The sequence below is a fragment of the Cibotium barometz genome, chromosome 28 (assembly GCF_041138505.1).
Source record: "Cibotium barometz isolate CiBa-2024 chromosome 28, ASM4113850v1, whole genome shotgun sequence".
In the NCBI taxonomy this organism is placed as follows: domain Eukaryota; kingdom Viridiplantae; phylum Streptophyta; class Polypodiopsida; order Cyatheales; family Cibotiaceae; genus Cibotium; species Cibotium barometz.
This window is the reverse complement of record NC_141073.1, coordinates 39,979,909-40,001,158: the sequence shown is the minus strand read 5'-3', so window position 1 is coordinate 40,001,158 and position 21,250 is coordinate 39,979,909. Positions and strand designations below refer to the sequence as shown.

At 36.6% G+C, this 21,250-nt stretch overlaps 1 protein-coding gene across 2 annotated transcripts in view; it reads left to right on the top strand.

The window, feature by feature from the left end:
• Positions 1–3,738: 3,738 nt before the first annotated feature.
• Positions 3,739–21,250, top strand: part of LOC147622819 (agamous-like MADS-box protein AGL11) — a 69,024-nt gene continuing 51,512 nt past the window's right edge. Inside the window, exons 1-2 of one of the 2 annotated variants that reach the window (XM_086822703.1) lie at positions 3,739–4,281; positions 15,849–15,927. In XM_086822703.1, the coding sequence (XP_086678829.1) occupies positions 3,866–4,281; positions 15,849–15,927 (495 nt within the window). In that variant the 5' untranslated portion in view covers positions 3,739–3,865. The remainder of the gene's footprint in view (positions 4,282–15,848; positions 15,928–21,250) is intronic. The other variant, XM_086822704.1, reaches the window with a different exon arrangement.

Below are 21,250 nucleotides of genomic sequence, written 5' to 3'. Positions count from 1 at the left end.
ATATCGAGCTCTAGTGAGGCGGTGGACACTGATGACCCGCCTGGGGGATAGGCCCCGCACTTACACCACTGGCATGGTTGGTGAGATCTTGGGTGATATGCGGCCAGTGGGATGACAGGCTGTGTGACAGCCACTCTAGAGACTGGCATAGTTATAGCGCCAGCTCATTTAGTCGGGTTCACACTATAGAGAACCCGTGTATGTATTTGGTTGAGTACCTTTCATATTGTGTGTACTCTTATTCTTGTATATGGGTGTTGAGTGTTGAGTAGAGAAGAAGAAGATTTTCAGCCTCTCACCTTGTGTGTTGTCTATTAGGGTTTTGTGAGTGTGTGTGTGTGCTTGCAAGAGCTCAAGCTCTCTTCCCCCCTGCATCTTTTCAAAGACCATATTCTAGACGCAATGGTGGTATCGTATTTACCAATTTCCAACTCTATCACATAGGTGTTGTTCACATGCACTTAGTCGGGTTATATATTTGTGTAAATTTTGACCCTTTTCTTTGGCACGTGTCTGAGTACTATTAGATTTACACATCCTAATGATAATTTCGTTATTACTTATATGGTGGTATCACCTAAATTGTCCTTGTGTGCCTTTATACACAATGTGCACGTGCACCTAGGGATATGTGCACCCTTAATTGACTTTTCTTTGTCAAGTTTGCTTTAGCCTCTTAAATTTCCCAAAAGTTTAATGTAAATCAACACATGGGAATAAATCTCTCAATCTTTTCCTAGAGAACTTAGAATTGGAATGAAATGGGTAGGAGGGATCTTACATCCTCTCCCACTTATGTTTCTCTTGTGCCAATGCATAAAGGGGTGATAAATTCATGTACCATGCTACAATCTTTCCTATACTTTAAGGCCAGTTCATAGAGCTAGTCAAAGAGCTACTTTAGGGCTAAAACTTCTCTTCTTAAATGCGTGTCAGTTGTGACACGCCTTCAACATCTTGTGCCAATCATGAAATTTTTGAGACCATGAAATTGAGTTATTCCCTTCCTCTTTGTTGCTATAAAGGATCCCTTAATATAGACAAGGGACCTGCAAAGTTAAAAACAAGTTACATGCATGCATCCACTTTTGAAGGTTTGCTTTTAACTTATTATATATCAATTTCAAATTTCTACCTTGAAAAACCACATTGTATGATGCAAATTTTAGGTCTCCATATCTTTTATTATTATAGGCTCCGTTATAAAAGGCTTGTGATGATCTGTATCATGTAGGTCAATAAAGTCATTTTGTTTTTCTCATGGCTCCCTTACTTTTGAAACCATGCAAGGTGGTTCATTTTTGAACGTTTTCTTGAATAAGCATCAAAACCACCACTTTTTAATGGTAGAGAAACTAGTAGTCTCACTTGTTAAGCTCATATCATGGTCTTTGTTCTTGTTCATGTTCTTATTATAGATTAGTAAAATCTAGGGATAAAGAAATAATGCTTGATATTTTCCCGTCAATCCCTAAAAAGATTGGTTTGAGTTTTCCCATCAACTTTCTAAAAAATATTCGTTTAAGATTTCACACCCTCACATCTCATATTAAAGGGCTCAAGGGCCTATAAGAAATGAGACTAATGAGAGTACCAACTATGTATTGGCAAGAAGTAAATTGGTTTAGTGCAAATGGTAGGAATGTAATTGGAGTATGATTTGGCATGCTCCACTTGCTTTCTTTGATGGCACAATGCACACTATACTACCTGATTCTCCACATACACCTTAGCAATTCTACTCACATTAGCTTGAGAGAGGGATTTGAGATAAGCTAGAGTACGTCAAACATCTGACAATTGTAATATCGCACTTTCTATGTATAAAATGATTTTATTACGTTGTCATCTATATATAGCACATTTGTAATATCACACTTTCTTATATGTAAAGGAAATTATTACACTTCTTAGTCTCTTTCCTTGAGGGCCCTTCTGGGGTGGGGCATGACGTTTAAGAAAATGCCCTTGGGGAGGCCATTCACCTCTAAAAACTCCTATGAGCATCAAATCCACGAGAAGGTTTTTGGAGCAGAGTGGCCTCCCTGAGGAAAAATCCCCTATGTTGAGGCCAGGAGGAGCAGGAGGGTAGTAACTATTATGGTAAGGTAATCATTATCTTACACATCGATGGAAAGGGAATGTCGATGGTGATTCAAGGAGTGTAGAAAGCTTGACAGCTAATTAGTTTTTGAAGGGAAAGGGCATTGGTAAATTGTGAGAGGAGTGTTGCATGTCAGATTCCCTTTTTGAAAAGGATGACGATCACAACGACCCATATGGAAATTCCAGCAATCTTGCTGAGACTGTCACAAAGCGACTCACTTTTGAGGCTCGTCGTCTCGGAGCTTGCCTATTGCCTTCAAAAGTGATAAATGTTTCGAAGGGTGGTACCCCCTTGTGGTACTTAAGTGTGTGTGTGTGTTTATAGAAAGGAGGATAGAATCTCCTATGCCTATAGGCTAGACTTAGGACTCAATCTCAGAAAAGAGGGTGGGAAGCCAATGACCACATATTCCTATACCTTCTTTGACTCCAAGTCTCCATTACCTTCGTCACTCATGATATTAGAATAGATGTGGCGAGATGAAACGTGTTGCTTATTGTGCCTTCAAGGTGGTATCTTGGTGGATAAGGCTTTACACTTTATATGAGAGGTCTTAGGTTTAAATCCCCTCGGGGGATACCTCATACTAAGGGTGTAGGTGGGCACGTAGGCTGCTATCCGTACACCTTACTGTCCTCATTCGAACATCTTGACGCTTACTTCCAGTGTGCTCTTTGGTGATCCTGTGGGCCACAACAATGTGCTTGCCCTTTAAGCTCATGGTGGATGATGGTTGCCATGGACATCAAAGATCGTGACTTAACTTACGATGCCTAGTTCTACCAAAGTTGTGGGAGGGTATTGACTCCAATAGGCCGAGCGACGTTATCCCGCGGCTTGTCCATTGCCTACAAAGTGACCAATATTTAGAGGGGTGGTACTCAGGTGTGTTTGCAGTCCTGAGGCTTGCCTCTGAAGTAGTATGGTATGTGTGTAAGAGGGTGAAATTCCCGTGAGCGACTAGGAATGCAAAGGGGCTTGTTGGCACGGTATTTCAAGAGAAATGTTTACCGAAGGAAAAGGAGGTGGTGGTGGCTAAGCATCTCCGTACTACGTGGTGTAATAGACCAGAGAGTTCGTAAATTTCCGGCACGTGGGGATTTAAGTGAACACATGTGAGCTGTTGTTTTTACTCTCACACACAATTTCACACAAACGAGGAGAAATGGATCGCGCTGGAGATGGTGGTTGTAACTCTCGCTTCTGGAGACAGCTGGGCCTTATAGGCAGGCAGGCAGGATCGATGTAAAGGGACTTGCTGCTGTGGGACGTTTCATTGAACGAGTGCGATAGCGACTCCAGAAGAAGCGGGTGGCGGACTCCGGACGCAAGAGGAGGCGCTCTTTCAGCTGTGGAGAATCATAGAACTTGAGACTTGAAAGGTCCGTCCGGCAGGCGCACGACAACACCGCCGCTTAGGTTTTCGAAGGGGCAAATGGCAGGCAGGGTGGCCACGGCAAAGCGTAAGATGGCGATGGAAAGCGGAGGTTCTGGCCGTGCGGCAGTGGGGCGGGCCGAACGTGTTAGCCTCTCAGGAGCGCGGAGGTCCCCATCGCGACGCAGGCCTTGTCTCGAGTGGCGCTCCTCTCACCATCCTAAAAATAGCAATGCTTGCAATCTTAGTAAAACTAAGTTACCCCATAAGTCGCGGTCCCCTCCTCAGCACCCTCGCCATCCATTGGGCTGCCCTTTACTCTCCTGGCGCTTTCATGCCTTTATGGAGTCGCCACCCTCACAGGTGCCGCTAGCAGCGCAGTCATGGAAATGGCCAGTATTCAACTAGGAAACAGTTCTATTATCTTAGCCCTCCTCGCACAGCTCTGCAAGATCTTCCAGACCAAACTAATCATGACGTCGTCCCGCATCGTAGACGCCCCTATTTCCCACGAAGAGCAGCTAACTGCAGCCGCCACCCCCATGGCTCCTCCCCTGCAGCTGCTGGTTGATCCCGCTCAAGAAAACAGCCAATCGTCGAGGCGGCTGTCCTTACCCCAGAGCCGCGGCAGCATCCCCATCCGTCGGATCGAGAACCCCACCAGCCGCCAAGTCACCTTCTCCAAGCGCCGCAACGGACTACTCAAGAAGGCTTACGAGCTTTCCATCCTCTGCGAGGCGGAGGTGGGCGTCATGATCTTCTCCGCCACTGGAAAGCTCTCCGAGTTCGCGAGCTCAAGGTACGCCTTCAGACATTTGAATTGCCCACTGTATAGTGAGCTCTAAAGCTTACTTTTAATTACTGTTAAGAATACGTCAGGTGCAACTACAATCTACCCAGATGCTCCCTCTCCCTCTCCCTTTCACCCATACGGGCCGATCTCTAAGGATTGGGCGGCTATGCTCCACTCATATTGAAGTCAAAATGTACGGTTGCAAAGAACTCTTTTTCTTGTACCCAAAATTGCTTCCGATACATACTCGATCATCCCCTCCTCGTTCACTAGAGGTAATTCATCTTGCACAAATACCTCCAGCCCAAGGTAAGCTTTGAGATGGACACATGAAATATATCATGAATCTTTGAAGTTGATAGAAGTGCCAATTGATAAGCAACTTCAACAACACACCTCACCACCTTGTATGGTCCATAGTAGTGATGAGCTAACTTGGTATTTGTGTTGTCCTTGAGAGAATCATATCTTGTCTTGGAAATCCTCATGAATACCCAATCACTCTCCATGAACTCCAAAGGCCTCTGATGAGCATTAGCATAATGTTTCATCCTTTCTTGAGCTTGCTTCATATTAGCTTTGCATTGTTGCAAGAGTGCAACTAGCTTTTCTATCTCCTCTTTTACATTAGAATTAATTTCTTATTGCTTTTGAACCATCATTGGTATATTCACTTTGTACCCATTGCATGTCTCAAAAGGTGATATGTTAATGCTCTCATGATGCGTGCTATTATAAGTAAACTCGGAAAGCAAAAACCACTCATCCCAAACACCTTGCGTATCATGGAAATAGTGACGTAAGTAAGTTTTCACCCACTTGTTCACCCACTTAGTTTGTCCATCGATTTTCGGGGGTGATAAGCGGTGCTAGGTGTCAAAACAATCCCCATGATCTCAAACAATGTCCTCCAAAATGAACTCAGAAGCTTCACATCTCGATCACTAACAATTTGTTGTGGCACTCCATGTAACTTGAACACATGACAAATTGTTTTGCAACCATAGATGTTGAAAATTTGACCTTGGAAGGAATTAAATGTGCCACTTTTGTCAAGCGGTCTACCACCACGTATATGATATCCCATCCCCTCCTTGTATGAGGAAGTCTCGTGTGATGAAATCTATAGAGATGTGTGTCCATTTGCCATGAGGAATAGGCAAAGGTTGAAGCAAGTCACCGGGCTTATGCGTGGGATCCTTGTTTTGTTGACAAGGTAAGCAACTTGTCACAAAAGTATACACATATTTTCACATTTCTTTCTAATAAAAACTCTTTTGCACCTTCTCAAAGATCTTAAACAGTGCCATGTGCCAAATAATGGAGAAGAATGCATCTCTTCTAATACCCTCTTCTTTTAGCTTGATGTAAGCACAAGGTAGACTTTGTCTTTGTAGTAGATGAGTCCATTATAAAGTTCAAAATATAGCAAATCATCATGGGACCCTTGCTGTAATGTTTGTCACATTGGTGCCGCTTTCTCATCCAATAGGTGCTCTTCTTAGATATCCAAAATCCAATCTTTATGTACCTTCAAAATTACCATGCATCTACATGTCCATATACGTGACCATGCATCCTCCACAATATTATTTTTCCCTTTCATGTAAGAGATTTCGAAATCATAATTTTGCAATGTAGCCACCCACCTTCTTTACTTGGGAGAGAGAGTGTAGATTGAGACAAGAAGTATTGAAGCACTCTATGATCACTCTTTACAAAGAAACGACTCCCATATAAGTAATGATGTCACTTTTTTATTGTATGAAGTATTGCCAACATCTCTTGATTATAGATATGCATAACTATTTCTTTCTCATCAAGCTTTTGGCTCTCTCAAATGTAATCACTCCATATTCTTGGAACAAAAAAGCTCCAATGCCTCTTCCACATGCATTATCTTGAACCAAAATGGCTTTGTGAAGTCTGGATATACAAGTATAGGGGTTGATGTAACCATCTCCTTGAGCTCTTGGAAGCTCCTATCGGTTGTAACATCTAAAAAGAAAGCTTCCAAGAGCTTGTCGGTAAGAGAAGCGGTGATATGAGCATACCTCTTAATGATATCCTATAGAATGATGACAAGTCGAAGAATCTCCTTAATTGATGAGTATTTGTAGCCATGGGCTGATTCTTAACACACTTAAACTTCTTAAGATCCACCATAATGCCTTCCTTGCTCAATATGTGTCCAAGATAATCTCCTTAAGCTTGTCGGTAAGAGGAGCGGTGACACAAACATATCTCTTAATGAACCTTATATAGAATGATGAAAAGCCCAAGAATCCCCTTAATTGATTAGTATTTGTAGGTGTGTATCAATTCTTAACACACTCAACCTTCTTAGGATCCACGATAATGCCTTCCTTGCTCACTATGTGTCCAAGATACTCAACCTTTTGTGCCATAAATATACATTTTCTCTCCTTTGCATACAAGTTGTTGGCTCTTAAATCATCCAAAACATCCCTTACATCATAGTCACAAGGGACGCAGGGGATAGGAGCTTGGGACGTGGGGACGGTATCCCAGGACGTGATAGAAATGGGGATGGACGGATGTTCCCCTGGAGGCCTTCCACACAAGGGACAGGGGATGGGGATGACTACTGGCTGGGAACGTTGTGGGGGGCAGCCCTGTAGGGGGATGACAGAGAGTCATTGCGCTTTGCAATGGTTCGTTTTCTAGCTATTTTTCGACCGTTTAAGTGGCTGTTTGGGGACGTCATCTCCTCTTGGGCCTTGGCACTTGCCTTGGCCTTTGGGGCTTGGCTCTCACCTCTCTCTCTTGCTTATCTATATAAGAACAAGCACACACACACACCTTCAAGAAACTTTCAAGTCTCTTATTGACCCCTTGAGCATGTAGTGGGCTTTGTTGGCAAATGGGGAGCCTTCCAATAGGGCGGGAGCTATCCTCCAAGGTATGTATGGACATGTCACAGTGTCCTTTTGTATGGCTCATTGCCTAAACAATCTCCTCAAGAACATAGGGGCATTGCCATGGATCAGCCCACTCATTGAGGAGGCTAACACCATGGTCTTCTTTGTCGTTAAACCACCAAAGACTTCGGCATGAGTTCAACAAGAGAGGTACTCTCTCTCTCTCCTTAAATATTTTGATACCCTTTTTGCCTACAACTTTCCCATGTTGGGCCAGTTGAAGGATTGTAGCGGTGCTTTGAGAGGGATTTTCTTTAGCGAGATGAGTTTGTCGGCATGCAAGAGTCTCGTACAAACACTGGCCAAGAGTGTAGGTTATGGGCGGATGACGTCTCTTGGTGGGAGAGTGTGAGGACCATGGATGCTATGGTGAGGCCCATAGTCCACCTATTGAGGGTTGTAGACTCTATGCAACCATGTATAGGCAAGGTTTACGAGGCCATGGATAGCACAATAGAGAAGTTAAAATACTTTGTGCTCCTGACAAAGATAAATACGAGGAGATCCATGCCTTGTGGCTTGGAAGGTGGAATTCCTACTACTCTCCATTGCATGCAACAACTTATGTGGTGGACCCAGAACTCCAAGGCAATAAGTAGGAGAGCGATCGAGAGGTGAGTGCTGGATGGAGAACCATCTTGGACCGTCTTGTGTGCCTGATGCATCAGTTAGGCGCAAGATTAGGGACCCACTTTCCATGTACAAGTCATTTCATGCATCCTATTGCTGTCATGATGCACAGATCGATTGCTCCAAAGTTGGTGCTGCTCTACGGTGGGAGGACTTTGGCTCGGATGGACTGGAGCTATAGCATCTGGCCATCCGCATACTTAGCCAGGCCGTCAGCTCCTCTTGCTTGGAGCAACTTTGGAGCACCTACAGCCACATTGCCTCTAGGAAGAGGAACCAACTTGGGGTAGAGCGTGCTAATAACCTTATCTTTGTCAGCATGAACTTGCGAATGTTTTGCAAGAGTGTGACCAAGAAGGTAAATCCCTTCACCGAGTGGGAGATGAGTCAACAAGAAGAGAAACAAGAGGATGAGGTGCAACAACATGTGAGTGAGGATGAACTTGATGCTCCTTTGGCACAAGCTACCCATGACCATGAGGCGATTACCTCACGTGGATGATCATTCATGGATCATGATTCATGGGCCTTACTACTTAACTCTAGCCTCTAGGCTTTAACACTTTTTGTCATTGACTCATTTGAGTCCTTCCATGTATTGTGCCTCCTTAAGGCTTAGTCCTCATTTTGTATCTACTTAATTATTAATATAATCAATCGTCAATGCCTTCACTCTTTAATTGACGTATTTTGTTATTATGACTCAAAATCTTACCATTTTAGTGTAAATTTGTGCTCATTTTGATGTACTTCCAAAGTAGAATAAGTTTAGAGTAGAAAAACTTTTAAAAAAGATTTTTTTGAGTGTCATTCCCTCACTCGTCCCGTGCCCGTCCCCCGTCCCTTTTGACTATGCCTTACATGCATTAAGTGCTCCTTCTCCCCTTTGACATATATCAAGATATCATCAAACAATACAAGCACCCATTTGTAGAGAAAAGGTCCAAGCACCTTGCTCATTAAGGCTTGAAATGTTATCGGGGCGCATTGCACAACCCAAACGACATAACCAAATAATGGTAAAGACTTGTCTCGGTCTGAAATGTCATTTTGTACTCATCACCTTCCTTGATCTTGATTCTCAATTGGTGATACCCCGATCTCAAATTAATCTTGGAGAAGAAACATGCACCTTTCAACTCATCAAGCAAGTCATCAATTTATGGAAGAGGGAATCTATTTTTGATTGTAGATTTATTCAAATCCCTATAGTCCATACACATGTGAAAAGTTCCATCCTTCTTCTTGAGAAAAAGTATGGGTGATTCAAAAGGAGATTGGCTAGGAGTAACCCATCCCAATGTGTCCATAAGCTCTTGCACTTGCTTTGCCATTTCATCCTTCTCCACTTTTGACAATCTATAAGGTGGTTTGTTAATGGGCTTGGTATGTGGCTGAAGCTCTATCCCCCATAATCTGCCTCCCTTTTTGGCGGGCAAGAACTTTGGCATTTGCAATAAATCCTCATACTCGTTTAACAATTTCTTCATACCTTTATGCATAACCTCACTTTTTTTCTCATTGATCTCCGTAAGAAGCATGACCTCCTTGATGGTTTCAGGTCTTTGAGCATCCACATCAACCTTGATGTTGTTTTATAGCCCTTTGATAAACTTCCTCAATTTGTATTCCTCACTCAAGGCTTTCACATGAAGTGATAACTTTATAAACTTGTGCACATTATCCTTGACATTGCTCGTTTGAGTGAGATCATCCCATTTCTCTACCATTCTTGATCTATTGAGGGCTGAAACAAAGGTTCTCCTCATCTCATTCTTGAAATCTTCCCAAGTAGTGATCAAATAGCCGTGAGCATTCAAGTGTCACCACCATGCATAGGCATAACCTTCTAGATACAAAGTAGCAAACAAAACCTTGGTCTTATCACTACGAGGACTAAGTTCAAATTAAAGATCTATCTTATCAATCCATTCTTCAAACTCCTAATTGGTTCAGCCTTCACCCTTGAAATTAGTAAAAAGTCAACTTGTCCTTCACTCCCTTAAACTCATCTTCATTACTATGCAGTCTATGCTCAATTGGTCTAACATGATTGGTCCCAAACTCATTGAAGTGATGAGGTCTACCATGATTAGGTTCCATCCCATTCAAATGATTACCCACCTCATCAAAGTGATGACCACTCATGTGTGAAGGATGATGACCCATCTCATCAAAATGATGACCATTCATGTGTGGATGATTCCAATTTTCATTATCCCTTAATTCTTCAAAAACTATGCCTTTGCTTTTGTTCACATTTCTCCCTTGCATTGATGAAACCCCATTCATAGGACCATGCACAGGCATACCGGGCATACTTTTTCCACCTTGATGCATCAATAACAGAGGCATCTTGTCTTTTCCAAGAATATACCCATGATTCCCATCAATATGGTGCATACTAGCTTGAGGAGTATGCAATGCATTTGCTCATGTGAAGGTCCCGTGTAGTAAAAGATCCATAAGCTTGTGGTTCCATTGGTGGAAAAGTGTTTGGTGTATATGGATGCAACATAGGCCCACCGTAAGCTTCTTTGCCTTTATTTGCTTCTTACCTTAAGCTTGAGATCCCATCATAAAACTCTTTGTTGTTAATAGAGTCAAACTTGTCCACCATGAATTAAAATATTTCGTCAGTCCTTTCAATCATGGTTTGTATGAGATACATCATGTTGTTCATGTTTATGTCCCCATCTTCTTTAGGTATTTGTGGAACATTTACCTCTTGATTCAACCGTTCATTGATGTTGCCACTAATTTCTTCTTGCATAGATTCTTGATCAACCTAGTTTGGTTCTTGTCTTTCTTTCGACTCAAGAGCTTCCTTGTAGTTTCCCTTGTTGAGTTTGGTCTTCAACATCATCTCAATTTCTCAAAAGACTTTTGGAAGGGTTCCCAAACTGCAAATTGAATGGTCTTTGACTCTATAGAGATGTATTTCAATGCTCTATTTCCAATTATGTACTTTCCTTTGCCTTAGTCAACCTTGTACTATTCTCTGTTTTGACTTTTTTTGAAAATTCAACTTCAACACAAAAATGACCAAATCTTGATTAAATGAAAACCATATTTTGAATTCTTTAGATTGATGGGATGATTTAAGCAAGACCTACGCATTCATATTAATGCCTTGACCAAATTTTATCGCCAATAGTGCTCTGTTTTGACTCCTTTTACTAATCAACTATTTTGATCAAGTCAACGATGCCAAGATCAAGAGCCCTTTCATTTTTTGGGGAGCTAATGGCATGTGCAGTGCCTCCATAGGCTCAAATCTCCAACTTAATTCTTTGTTTTTGATTGGGCACCACTTTTGCCTTACGAGGAGACTTGCCGATTGGAGAAGTAAATGGAGTCAGAATGGAGCAATTGAGGGCTCCAAATGTAGCCCTTGGAGACTAGAATGAATCTATGTAAACCCCTTGAAAACAATCTCAATCCTCTTGGACTAAATTAGGGTTTAGCAATGCAGCAAAAAATTATCAAGATTGTCTCCAATTGCTATCCACACTTCCCATTTGCATTGGTAATATCTTGGACCCATTCAAAGGCATGCACCACATCAATTTGCATCTTTGGGAATCCAAATCTAACCTGAAGTGCCTTGCATATGTGCTTTTTGCAAAAAAGTGATGGTTGGTCTTGTGATTTGAAATTAAGAGCAGCTCTCTCAAAATTTGGTCATCAGTCAACCCATGGACCCAAAACTTAGAAAAGATGAATCAAAACGATCAAATCCACTTAATCAAGATCACCATGTCTCTCTTCTTGATCAAGAAAATCAAGAAATCCAAGAATTTCTTAAATTTTCTTAAAACTAAGATGAAAGTGGATCAAAGACTAAGCTTTGATACCAATGAAAGAAAGGAGCATCTAGATTAGCCTTGGTTTAACCTAATTATTCTTAGATTAGCTTAGATTAGGATGATTAGTCTAGGTTTATGAAGAAGAGAGAGTAATTGACTTGTATATTGATGATTATCAAAAGGTATCCCAAATATGGCATATGTGACATATATACATGATCACCCCTTTCACATTATCATATGAGCATGTCCTATTGGCCTTAAGCCCATTATTCATATGCGACCATTTCACTTTGTTACAAACATAATGCATGCATATAATGCATTCTTTATCATCATAGTACTTATATATTGCTAGTTATACAGTAGTTTAAATAATGGATCCCTAAACAAGAAATTGATAGTGCATGCCATTAGAAGAAAATAGTTGATAATAGTTTTTCAACAAAAGCTAAAACATTTTAGTTAAAAAAAAAGATAGACTAAGCTATTTCAATAGTAGTGAAGTACACAAGATGGCTATTATAGCACGTGTCGATAGATACCAACTTGCGTAACCTCTTAAACTAGATGAAATGCATTGAGAAATGCATTGAGAAATGCTAAGCGTTTTGCTATTATTAATACCAAATTTTTCATTTTATATCATAAAACCACCCATTCATATAGGATGTTGATATCTCATCTCCTTGTAAGCTATTTTGTGATTGCTTATCTAGTTCTTTGGAGGATTAGTGATTGCACTAGACATGCAAAGTTTAAAAAAAACCACTCATTCATGAATGTTGATATCTCATATCCTTGTAAGCTAGTTTTTTATTGCTTAACTAGTTCTTTGGAGGATTAGTGATTGCACTAGACATGCAAAGTTTGGCTGTGTTAATCAGGTCGCTTCCATTTATTGAAGCTAACTAAATCATTACAAAATCTTGTTTAAAGATACACATGGAAAATTATGATTTTCTTACTTAAGTTATATTTTTCCTTTGTATGTGATAATTTAAAATAAAATTTTGGTAGTGGTAGAAATAATTAATTAACACATGCAAATGGAAATGAGAGTACAGAAGATAAAATTCTAGCAGTGGCAGAAATAATCAAATCAACACATACAAATGAAAATAAAATTCTAGCAGTGATAGAAATAATTAAATCAACACATACAAATGAAAATAAAGGAGTATATAAAACACTCTATTCTTTTTGCAATGGGTTTTATTTAGAACTATAATGCCCTTGCTATACCAATTGTTACCTAGAAGGTTAAGCCATGCATAGTTTGTTGTGAAAAAAGATTAATCCCATCACATTTTCATCACTAACAACATTTAAAATCAATTGAAACATCGATTTTGATTAAAGTTGCATGCTTTTTGCATGCATTCAATTATTGACCTCATATTTACTAGGCATTGTTTGTATTTTTCATACTATCTATTTGAAACATTGATTTTGATTAAAGTTGCATGCTTTATGCATGCATTCAATTATTGACCTCATATTTACTAGGCATTGTTTGTATTTTCATACTATCTAGTATGGTATACAAATAACTTACTAGCATCATTATTATATTTAATTATAGAATCACCCACCTTGATGATACCAATTATCTAGCATGATACAATTAAATTGGACATTCCTAATATATGAACAAAGTAGTGGTTCTCTCTTGGACATGTTAGTTGATACCCTTCCAACTAACAATCTATGATATTGATTACCCTTACAACTAACAATCTATGATATTGATTACACTTACAAACACTTTGGATTAGATCTAGTTTTTCACAAAAGGAACCTCACTTTTGTGCTTATTGGCCTAGCTCTAGAATGATTTTTATATTTGTAATAAATAGTAAATAATATACTTATTTTACTAGATAAATAACTATAGTGCTTAAAATTATAGTAGCTCTCCAATTGGAAAGAGGGTATAGAGAAATCAAGAAAAATATAGTGTTCCACGTAGCATGAGATAGAATTGACCCCCGAAGCTCAACCAATAGTCCTCCGCACGTACAAAATGTGAAAAGATGCATTTGAAAGCTTGTTTGTTTGTAAATGTGATAGAAAAACAAGTGAAATTTGTATGCATTTCGGTTAGAGTCATATTAATTGAACAAAACAAAATATTACTAATCACTATTGCATTGATTCCTCTAAATCAAAATGTTCTTTCTCACAAGCCCCAAGACGCAAATTATAATCTAAATATGTATGAATACTCAAATCAATTAATGTTAATTATAAGAGCATGCTTGTGATTTAGAAACTAAAAAATTATTCTTAGCAATCTATGTAAACAATTAAAGTATTCAGTAATTGCTTAATCCACATATAGTTTTGAAAATTTCAAGTTTGGCCGAATGGAAGCTAATAGCTCTACTTTAAAATCAAGTTTGGAAGAGTGGAAAACTACAAACTCTAAAATTTTGAAATCTAGAGCACTAATGGAGAATGTAAGAGTCATTTGGGATAGAATAAAAGATAGTAACTAAAGCCTTTTTGGATGAAGAATAAGCGCTATTCAAAATGTAGTAAACAAATGTAGTAGCTAAAGCCTTTTTTGGATGAAGAATAAGCGCTATTCAAAATGTAGTAAACAAATGTCAAGTTGGAGAAAAAGCATTATTATTATATTCTTCATCCTTACAAAGTAGGGGAGGGAGATTTTAAACAATTATTTGTGTTTTCTTATTGAGGAAATGGCTTGGCATCAACTGCATCTACTTTTGATAACTTTACATATTTTTCAATCAAATTAAATATAGCGTACTTGGTTTGTCCATGTATTCTTCTCTTTATTATAGTAAATATGCAAAAGTACTGCCAGTGAAAGGTAATTTTGTCCATTACATAGTGTGTTTTGATATTAGAAGATATTATTTATCTCCTTCAACTTAAAATTCCTCAAAAAGGACCACCCAAGATTCCTAACGGCTTTTTATTGACCAAATGGATGTGATGCCTATGACATTACAACCAATATTCATGTGTGTGAATTGTATAACTTTCAACATAAGCTCTTTGAACTAAAATTTGTCATAAATTAAGGGAATATTTTCATATTACATCATTGATATTTTTTAAGCCTACATTTACTCTTAGTTTCCATTATTTTTGGATAGAGTGAAAATGGAAGAAAGCCAGTTTAGTCTCCATCTTATAAAAAAATCATATAAGAGAGTTTGGGAAAATCCTATTAGTTTGGGAATTTTCTTTTCAATATACTTTTCAATGTATCTTCAACATATCAAATCCAAACTTGTCAGAGGATGTGGATTTAGAACCTACTCATCAACAGCTTTGCAATGATATGTCATATGAGCTGGTTTTGATAAAAGCTTAAAAGGGTTCACCATGCTCTCATTTTTTTAAATCTTGCAAAATGGAAATTGTGATTTTTTCAAATTCCCATATATGGTCTTTAAATGAATCCTATAGCAATGATTTTTTCAACGATTATTATTTACTCTCAATTGTAGATATAACTAAGGACTTAAGTAAGCTTTATTCTATGCAATATCTCTATGAGCAAATGCTTCTTTAAATAAATAAGATATATTTTCTCTCATAGTATCATGAAGAGAGGGAGATTCGTACAACTATATATATATATATATATATATATATATATATATATATATATATAATTTTCTAATGAGAGTAATTAATATACTCTCTTAAAGTCAATCTTCCATGCATTATTTCTATCTTAAATATATATGTGCTTACGTATGTTTGATGTTTTTGCTATCTACATAATGAGAGTAATTAATATACTCTCTTAAAGTCAATCTTCCATGCATTATTTCTATCTTAAATATATATGTGCTTATGTATGTTTGTTTTTGCTACCTACATAATAGCAATCTAGTTATGGCAATGAATAAATCTTTCCATGCATTATTTCTATCTTGAGTATATAAGTGTTCATGTATGTTTTACATATCTACACGGTAGCACTCTTATGGTCGAAATGATTAGTGTTTTAGTTGAAGTAATTAAAGATATAATCTTAATAGCAATACTAGATAAATTTATTCATTTGTATTTTGAGATCATAATTCTTTTAAATTGATTTTTTATTTGTTTTGAAAAATAAGGAGTTGTTAGATTTATATTTATATTTTATTTCGGCAATGATATAACTATTTTATGTTGTAATATTTATTACTTTAATGTGTAGCATGTTGAACATTCTGGAAAGATACCAAGAGTATGCAGTTGGCATTCCATCTAAACAATCTCTACTTCAAGATATTGAGGTATGTTAAACTGTGATCCTACTTTAATATATTGAGGTATGCTAAACATAGAAATTCAAAGATATTTTTTTTAAAATATGAAATATTTTTACATACTTGCACAAGTTAAGAGGCTTGCAAAATTCAAGAAATCCATAAGAGATGTAGTATAACATGTCAATTCATCATTTGTAAAATACACAAGAGATACACTATAACATGTAAATTCATCTTTTGTAAAATACACAAGAGATGAACCATAACATGTTATCAAGTTTATATTTTAATTCTTTTGACTTGTTTAGACAACTGCATTTGATTCTTTTAGCTTCTTTATACACCTTGTTACCTTTTTAAGTGTTGTTTACAAGACATACCTTTGTTATAAAATATCTTTGGGAGATAAATTTACAGTTTAAAAATATGATCTACAACTTTTGAAGCTTCTTTATAGTTAATCACCTTCTCTTTATTTCGTAAATGAATATGATAGATTGGTATATTATAATCTATACAAACATATTATGATATAGTTTTTTTTAATGAAAAAAATAGCGTGTAAATATTTTTAATTAATAATTTATTAATTGATATGTTAGTGATTAATAAAAATAAATTTGATATTAATTATTATAAGATTATTATTTTAATTTATTTTATAAGATATTTATACACACCCACACAAACACATACATACATACATACATACATACATGCATACCTATATATATATATATATATATATATATATATATATATATATATATATATATATATATATATTATTTTAAAGATATTAAGATTTATTTTTAAAATATTTTTAAGCTATCTAATTAGTAATATAATTAATAAATATATATATATTTTAAAATAGGTACAAATATAGTTATTTGTAAAAGTATAAATAATTAAATAGATATTTTTAAGTTAATATTTAATTAGTAATATGACTAGTAAAAATATATTAAAAAATAAGTATTTTTTAGTTTTTAAAATATCATAATAATCTAAATATTGAGAGATAAAAAGGAAGTTGCATAATCTCTTTTTGTCACATGTTACTCTTCAATGTATCTTCTGTAATTATCTTCTTTTGTGGTAAGTAGCTTAATTCCTTGCTACTTAGTGACAAATTTTGACACATTAGTTGGTTAGCCAAGTTTGAAAGATATTTTGGAGTTCATAACTTATCAAGGAGATCTTAAATGAAGATAGGGAAAGTTCTAGATAATTTAAAAAAAATATATTTATCAACATCAAGACAATCCATTAGTTACAAATTATATGAGTATAGTATACATTTTATTAGTTCTACTACTATGAAAACATTTTATATTTACAATTATATACATTTTTATATAGTTCTCTTGGTTATTTAAATTGGATATAACTCATCTTATATAGAAATAATGAATGAAAATACATGTATAAAATTATTTCATTATAGCATCTAGCTACTTATAACTTTTATGTTGTTCTAGCATAGATTAGAGAGTTTTAATACTAGTTTGATAATAGGATAGAAATGTATCCATGGACATACTTGATTCTTATTATTGACCAACTTTATGGAATTATTTGTAATATATGTATAGTGAAAATCCAAGTTTTTTTTCTCGAATCATTAGTACATAGTGACGAAAAAATGAGATTTTTTAAGATTATAATTACATTTTAATTATTCATTTTTTGTTAATCCCATTTTGAGGCTAACTAAATATCTCTCCATTACATAGGAGAGATAGCACAAGAAGTGTTATGAAAGGGCACTATAAATGTTCTAAATCTATGTATCTTGTAATTATAAGAATGGTCGGTAATGCCACAAATCCATGTATCTTATAATCATTTACTTTATATTTATTTAAGTTTTGGGTGTCCAAGTGTGAATAAGGGTGAGTTGTATAGATAATACAATCTCATAATGCAAGACGCAATCCCTTTCGTATCAATTGAGTTTAGTTTTATCTCCTTGCTCTCTTGTGTCTATGGTATGAGAGAAAGAAAGTTGAGAGGAGAGAGCTTCAATCTTGGTGCATGTTCCTCTTATGCTTGAGTTTCTAAGTGAGTAGAGAGGAGTGAGTGTCCTTGTATGAGGAGAGATAACCTCATGGTGACAGCTTGAGGAGGAGACAAAGCAGTAAAGCTAGCTACTACCACTAGCATAGCTTGGAATCTTCAAAGATACGAGCTTGGATATACGAGGAGGGATAGTGTAGCTTGTAACATTTTTGGCACTGTTGCGACGGGGAGCCATTGGTCTCTTTCTACTCCATTTGCACTTTCTGTCATCTTTTTACAAGTCTCTTAATATGGCTTTTTGAAGCGTTGTGATTGGTTGAGAAGATAGGTGGTGGGAGAAGAGAGAAAAAAGAGAAAAAGAAGAGCTACTTTTTATCACGGGGGTTCACTATATGTAAACTCTTTATATTACATGCGTTCAAGGCCTAATTAAAAAACCCCTTATCTGTAAAATTTTTCATGAATAAAACACTCTTTTTTTATTCAATCTGTAAATACTTCCTTTAAATGGTACCCTTCTGTATGTAAAAAATGTGTTAAAAAGAGATTTTAAAAACCCCTTCTGTTGAATCCATGTGCTACACTTACATATTTATGAGTGACCCCCTTGATATTTTTATTATTTTAGCATTTGAAATGATTGTTTGCATTGTTTAAGAGTTAGAAAAGTAACTAAATAAAGCATTTTCAAAACATGTATGATGGCAGTTGTTTGCCAGTAACTCCACAATCATGTTGTGATTATGCATGAAACACCCATTTATTGCATTTTTTGAAAATCTTAAATTTTTTAAAAATGAGAGCCATTGATCCTATTTCTTGATATTCTTTGAACATTTATATTACAAAGAAACATCTTGGAAAATGTGAATTGAAAATTTTAGATTTACACTTCCAAACCAATGATTTTTGGTTGAAATCTATGAAATCACATCGTCATGATTTTTTAGTTTGCAAAATCACATCCGTGATTTTTGATCATGCTTTTGATTTTTTATCATACCATGATTCTCTCATAATTTTAGCTTTTCTACTAATCTTGAGAGTACGTATTGAATGTGCGTTATCTCTGATGATAGATTTCATGTTATGTCATCTTATCCAAATATAATCACGGATCATAAATCATGGACATGATTGTTAATCACAATTGTGATTGCCACATCATAAACCACATCTTTGAATCATGCCCATGATAAAAAATCACGTTGCCATATCGCTCACAGTGATAGAACATAATAATTTAATAAGAACGACAATTGAAAAATAGCTATTAGGGAAATCAAGGAACTCGTATAAATATTCATTAAACTTGTTTGGGTGAAGGTTATCATTGTGATTCTGCAGAGAGGATCACGGTCATGATCCTTGATCCTATAGGATTATGTTAGTTCAGACCTTGGACAAGTGCTCACAGGGATATTTTTAAGGTCTCCTTGACACTAAGGGTAGTGGTAAGAAAACATTTGGGAATACTTTTTTTTTTTTCATGATTTCTATCGCGATCATGTTCGTGATTTAACTATGATTCTATAAAAATCTCGTAATTGCAGATCTAATAATTCCAATTGTTTGCAAATCCACATTTGGGCTAGTTATAGCCATTTTATGTCCTTAAGGTCGGGAGGACTTATTGGTGACGACCTCACCATTTTGATGACAATGCATTTAACCAAGATACTTCTACCAGAGAAGCCTAGGTTAAGCTTGCATGGCGAGCATATATAAGGTCGGGAAGGCTTGTAGGTGACGACATCACTATTGATGACAGTGCATCCAACTAAGATTTTTCTACCAGAGAAGTCTATGGTCAGCTCGCATAGCCAGCATACAAAGGAGTGTGTTTGCTTTGCAAATGTTAAACCATTTTAAATCATGTAGTAGTGAGAAAAACATGGAGAACCCTCTTAACATAAAATTTATGAGGAGAGAAAATTTGGACTAAAAAAAGAGTCCTCTAAGAAATGTCATGTCAGCTTTTTCTAGAAAAATGGGTTGAAGGCTAAATTTTCACAAATCAAATCAATTTTTTCAGAGATTGTAGATTACGGATCTACTCTTCAAGATCTTTTCAATGATATATAGCATGATGGAAAATTTTTCATATTTAAAAAGTTCTCAAATTGGTGATGATGTGGCATGTTACAAAGTTCCCAAATTGGTGACAATGTGGTATGCAACATCATCACTAATTTGGGAGCTTCTTGAATGTGAAAAATTGCACATCATGATCTATATCATTGGAATGATCTTGAAGAGAAGACTCCTAATCTAGAATCTTCGAAAAAATTGATTTGATTTGCAAAATCAGTCCATTTTTTTAAGAAAAAGCTGATATAGCATTTCTTAGAGGGTCCTTTTTTGAGTCCAAATTTTGCCTAATGTTCTTTTCCAATGTTATGGTGGTGGGTTCATGGTCTTCGCTTAAGGAATCCTAGGATACAATTATGAGCCTAAAAGGGAAGCTCCACAAGTTGTTAAGGGATAGCCATCGAGCTCGAACAGAGAAGTAATAAGCACTGAAAGACCTTGGAAAACATAGTAATAAACGGAGAAAGGAACATTTACCAGGGGGAGAAATCCTCAAAGTGAGGAAGGAATAGTTGCTAGGGGTGAAATCCTCAACCTACAGTATAGCTTACTTCCAAAATCCGAAGGGATTCTATAACTACCCAAAGAATAGGGAAAATGTATTTCCCCACTTCTAAGGACTTGCTAGAGATTGAGGAAATAATGAGAGAAGCATAAGCCCAACTTTGAAGCCTTGAACAAGACAAGATAAACTTAGATCTCTTCCAAGGAGTTGGTCGAGAGAGACATTCCTTTGATACGACAATACATAGGAAAGGTTCTTCCAATCTCAATAGATTGAGACATGATGAGGACTTGGTCGCACATGAGGTAATTCTAGGAAAATTGGACATGTAATGGAGGAGGGTATGCCACCTCCAGAGTCTATTTTGAAGGAGCCTCAAGTAGAATAGCTCTCCTCGCAACACCTCTCTCAGGAAATGATTATTAGTTGAGATATTTTGGAGAAAACTTACACTAAGACAAAAGTAGACGCAATGTTAAGAATCCCATATTTTTGAGAGTACATGAGAGGTATGTTGTTACACAAAAGAAACCTGGGAGAAATAGTCTTGGATGATGATATGATTAGGAATGTGGGAGGTGTTCCAATACAACTTGACCCAAGGGTACATGTAAATTTTCATGCTAGAGCCATAAGAGGGGTGGATAGCCATAGAAAGGATAGTATATGTGGCTCCATCTAGGGAGCTTATTAGAGTAACCACTCACATGGAGGTCGAAACACCTA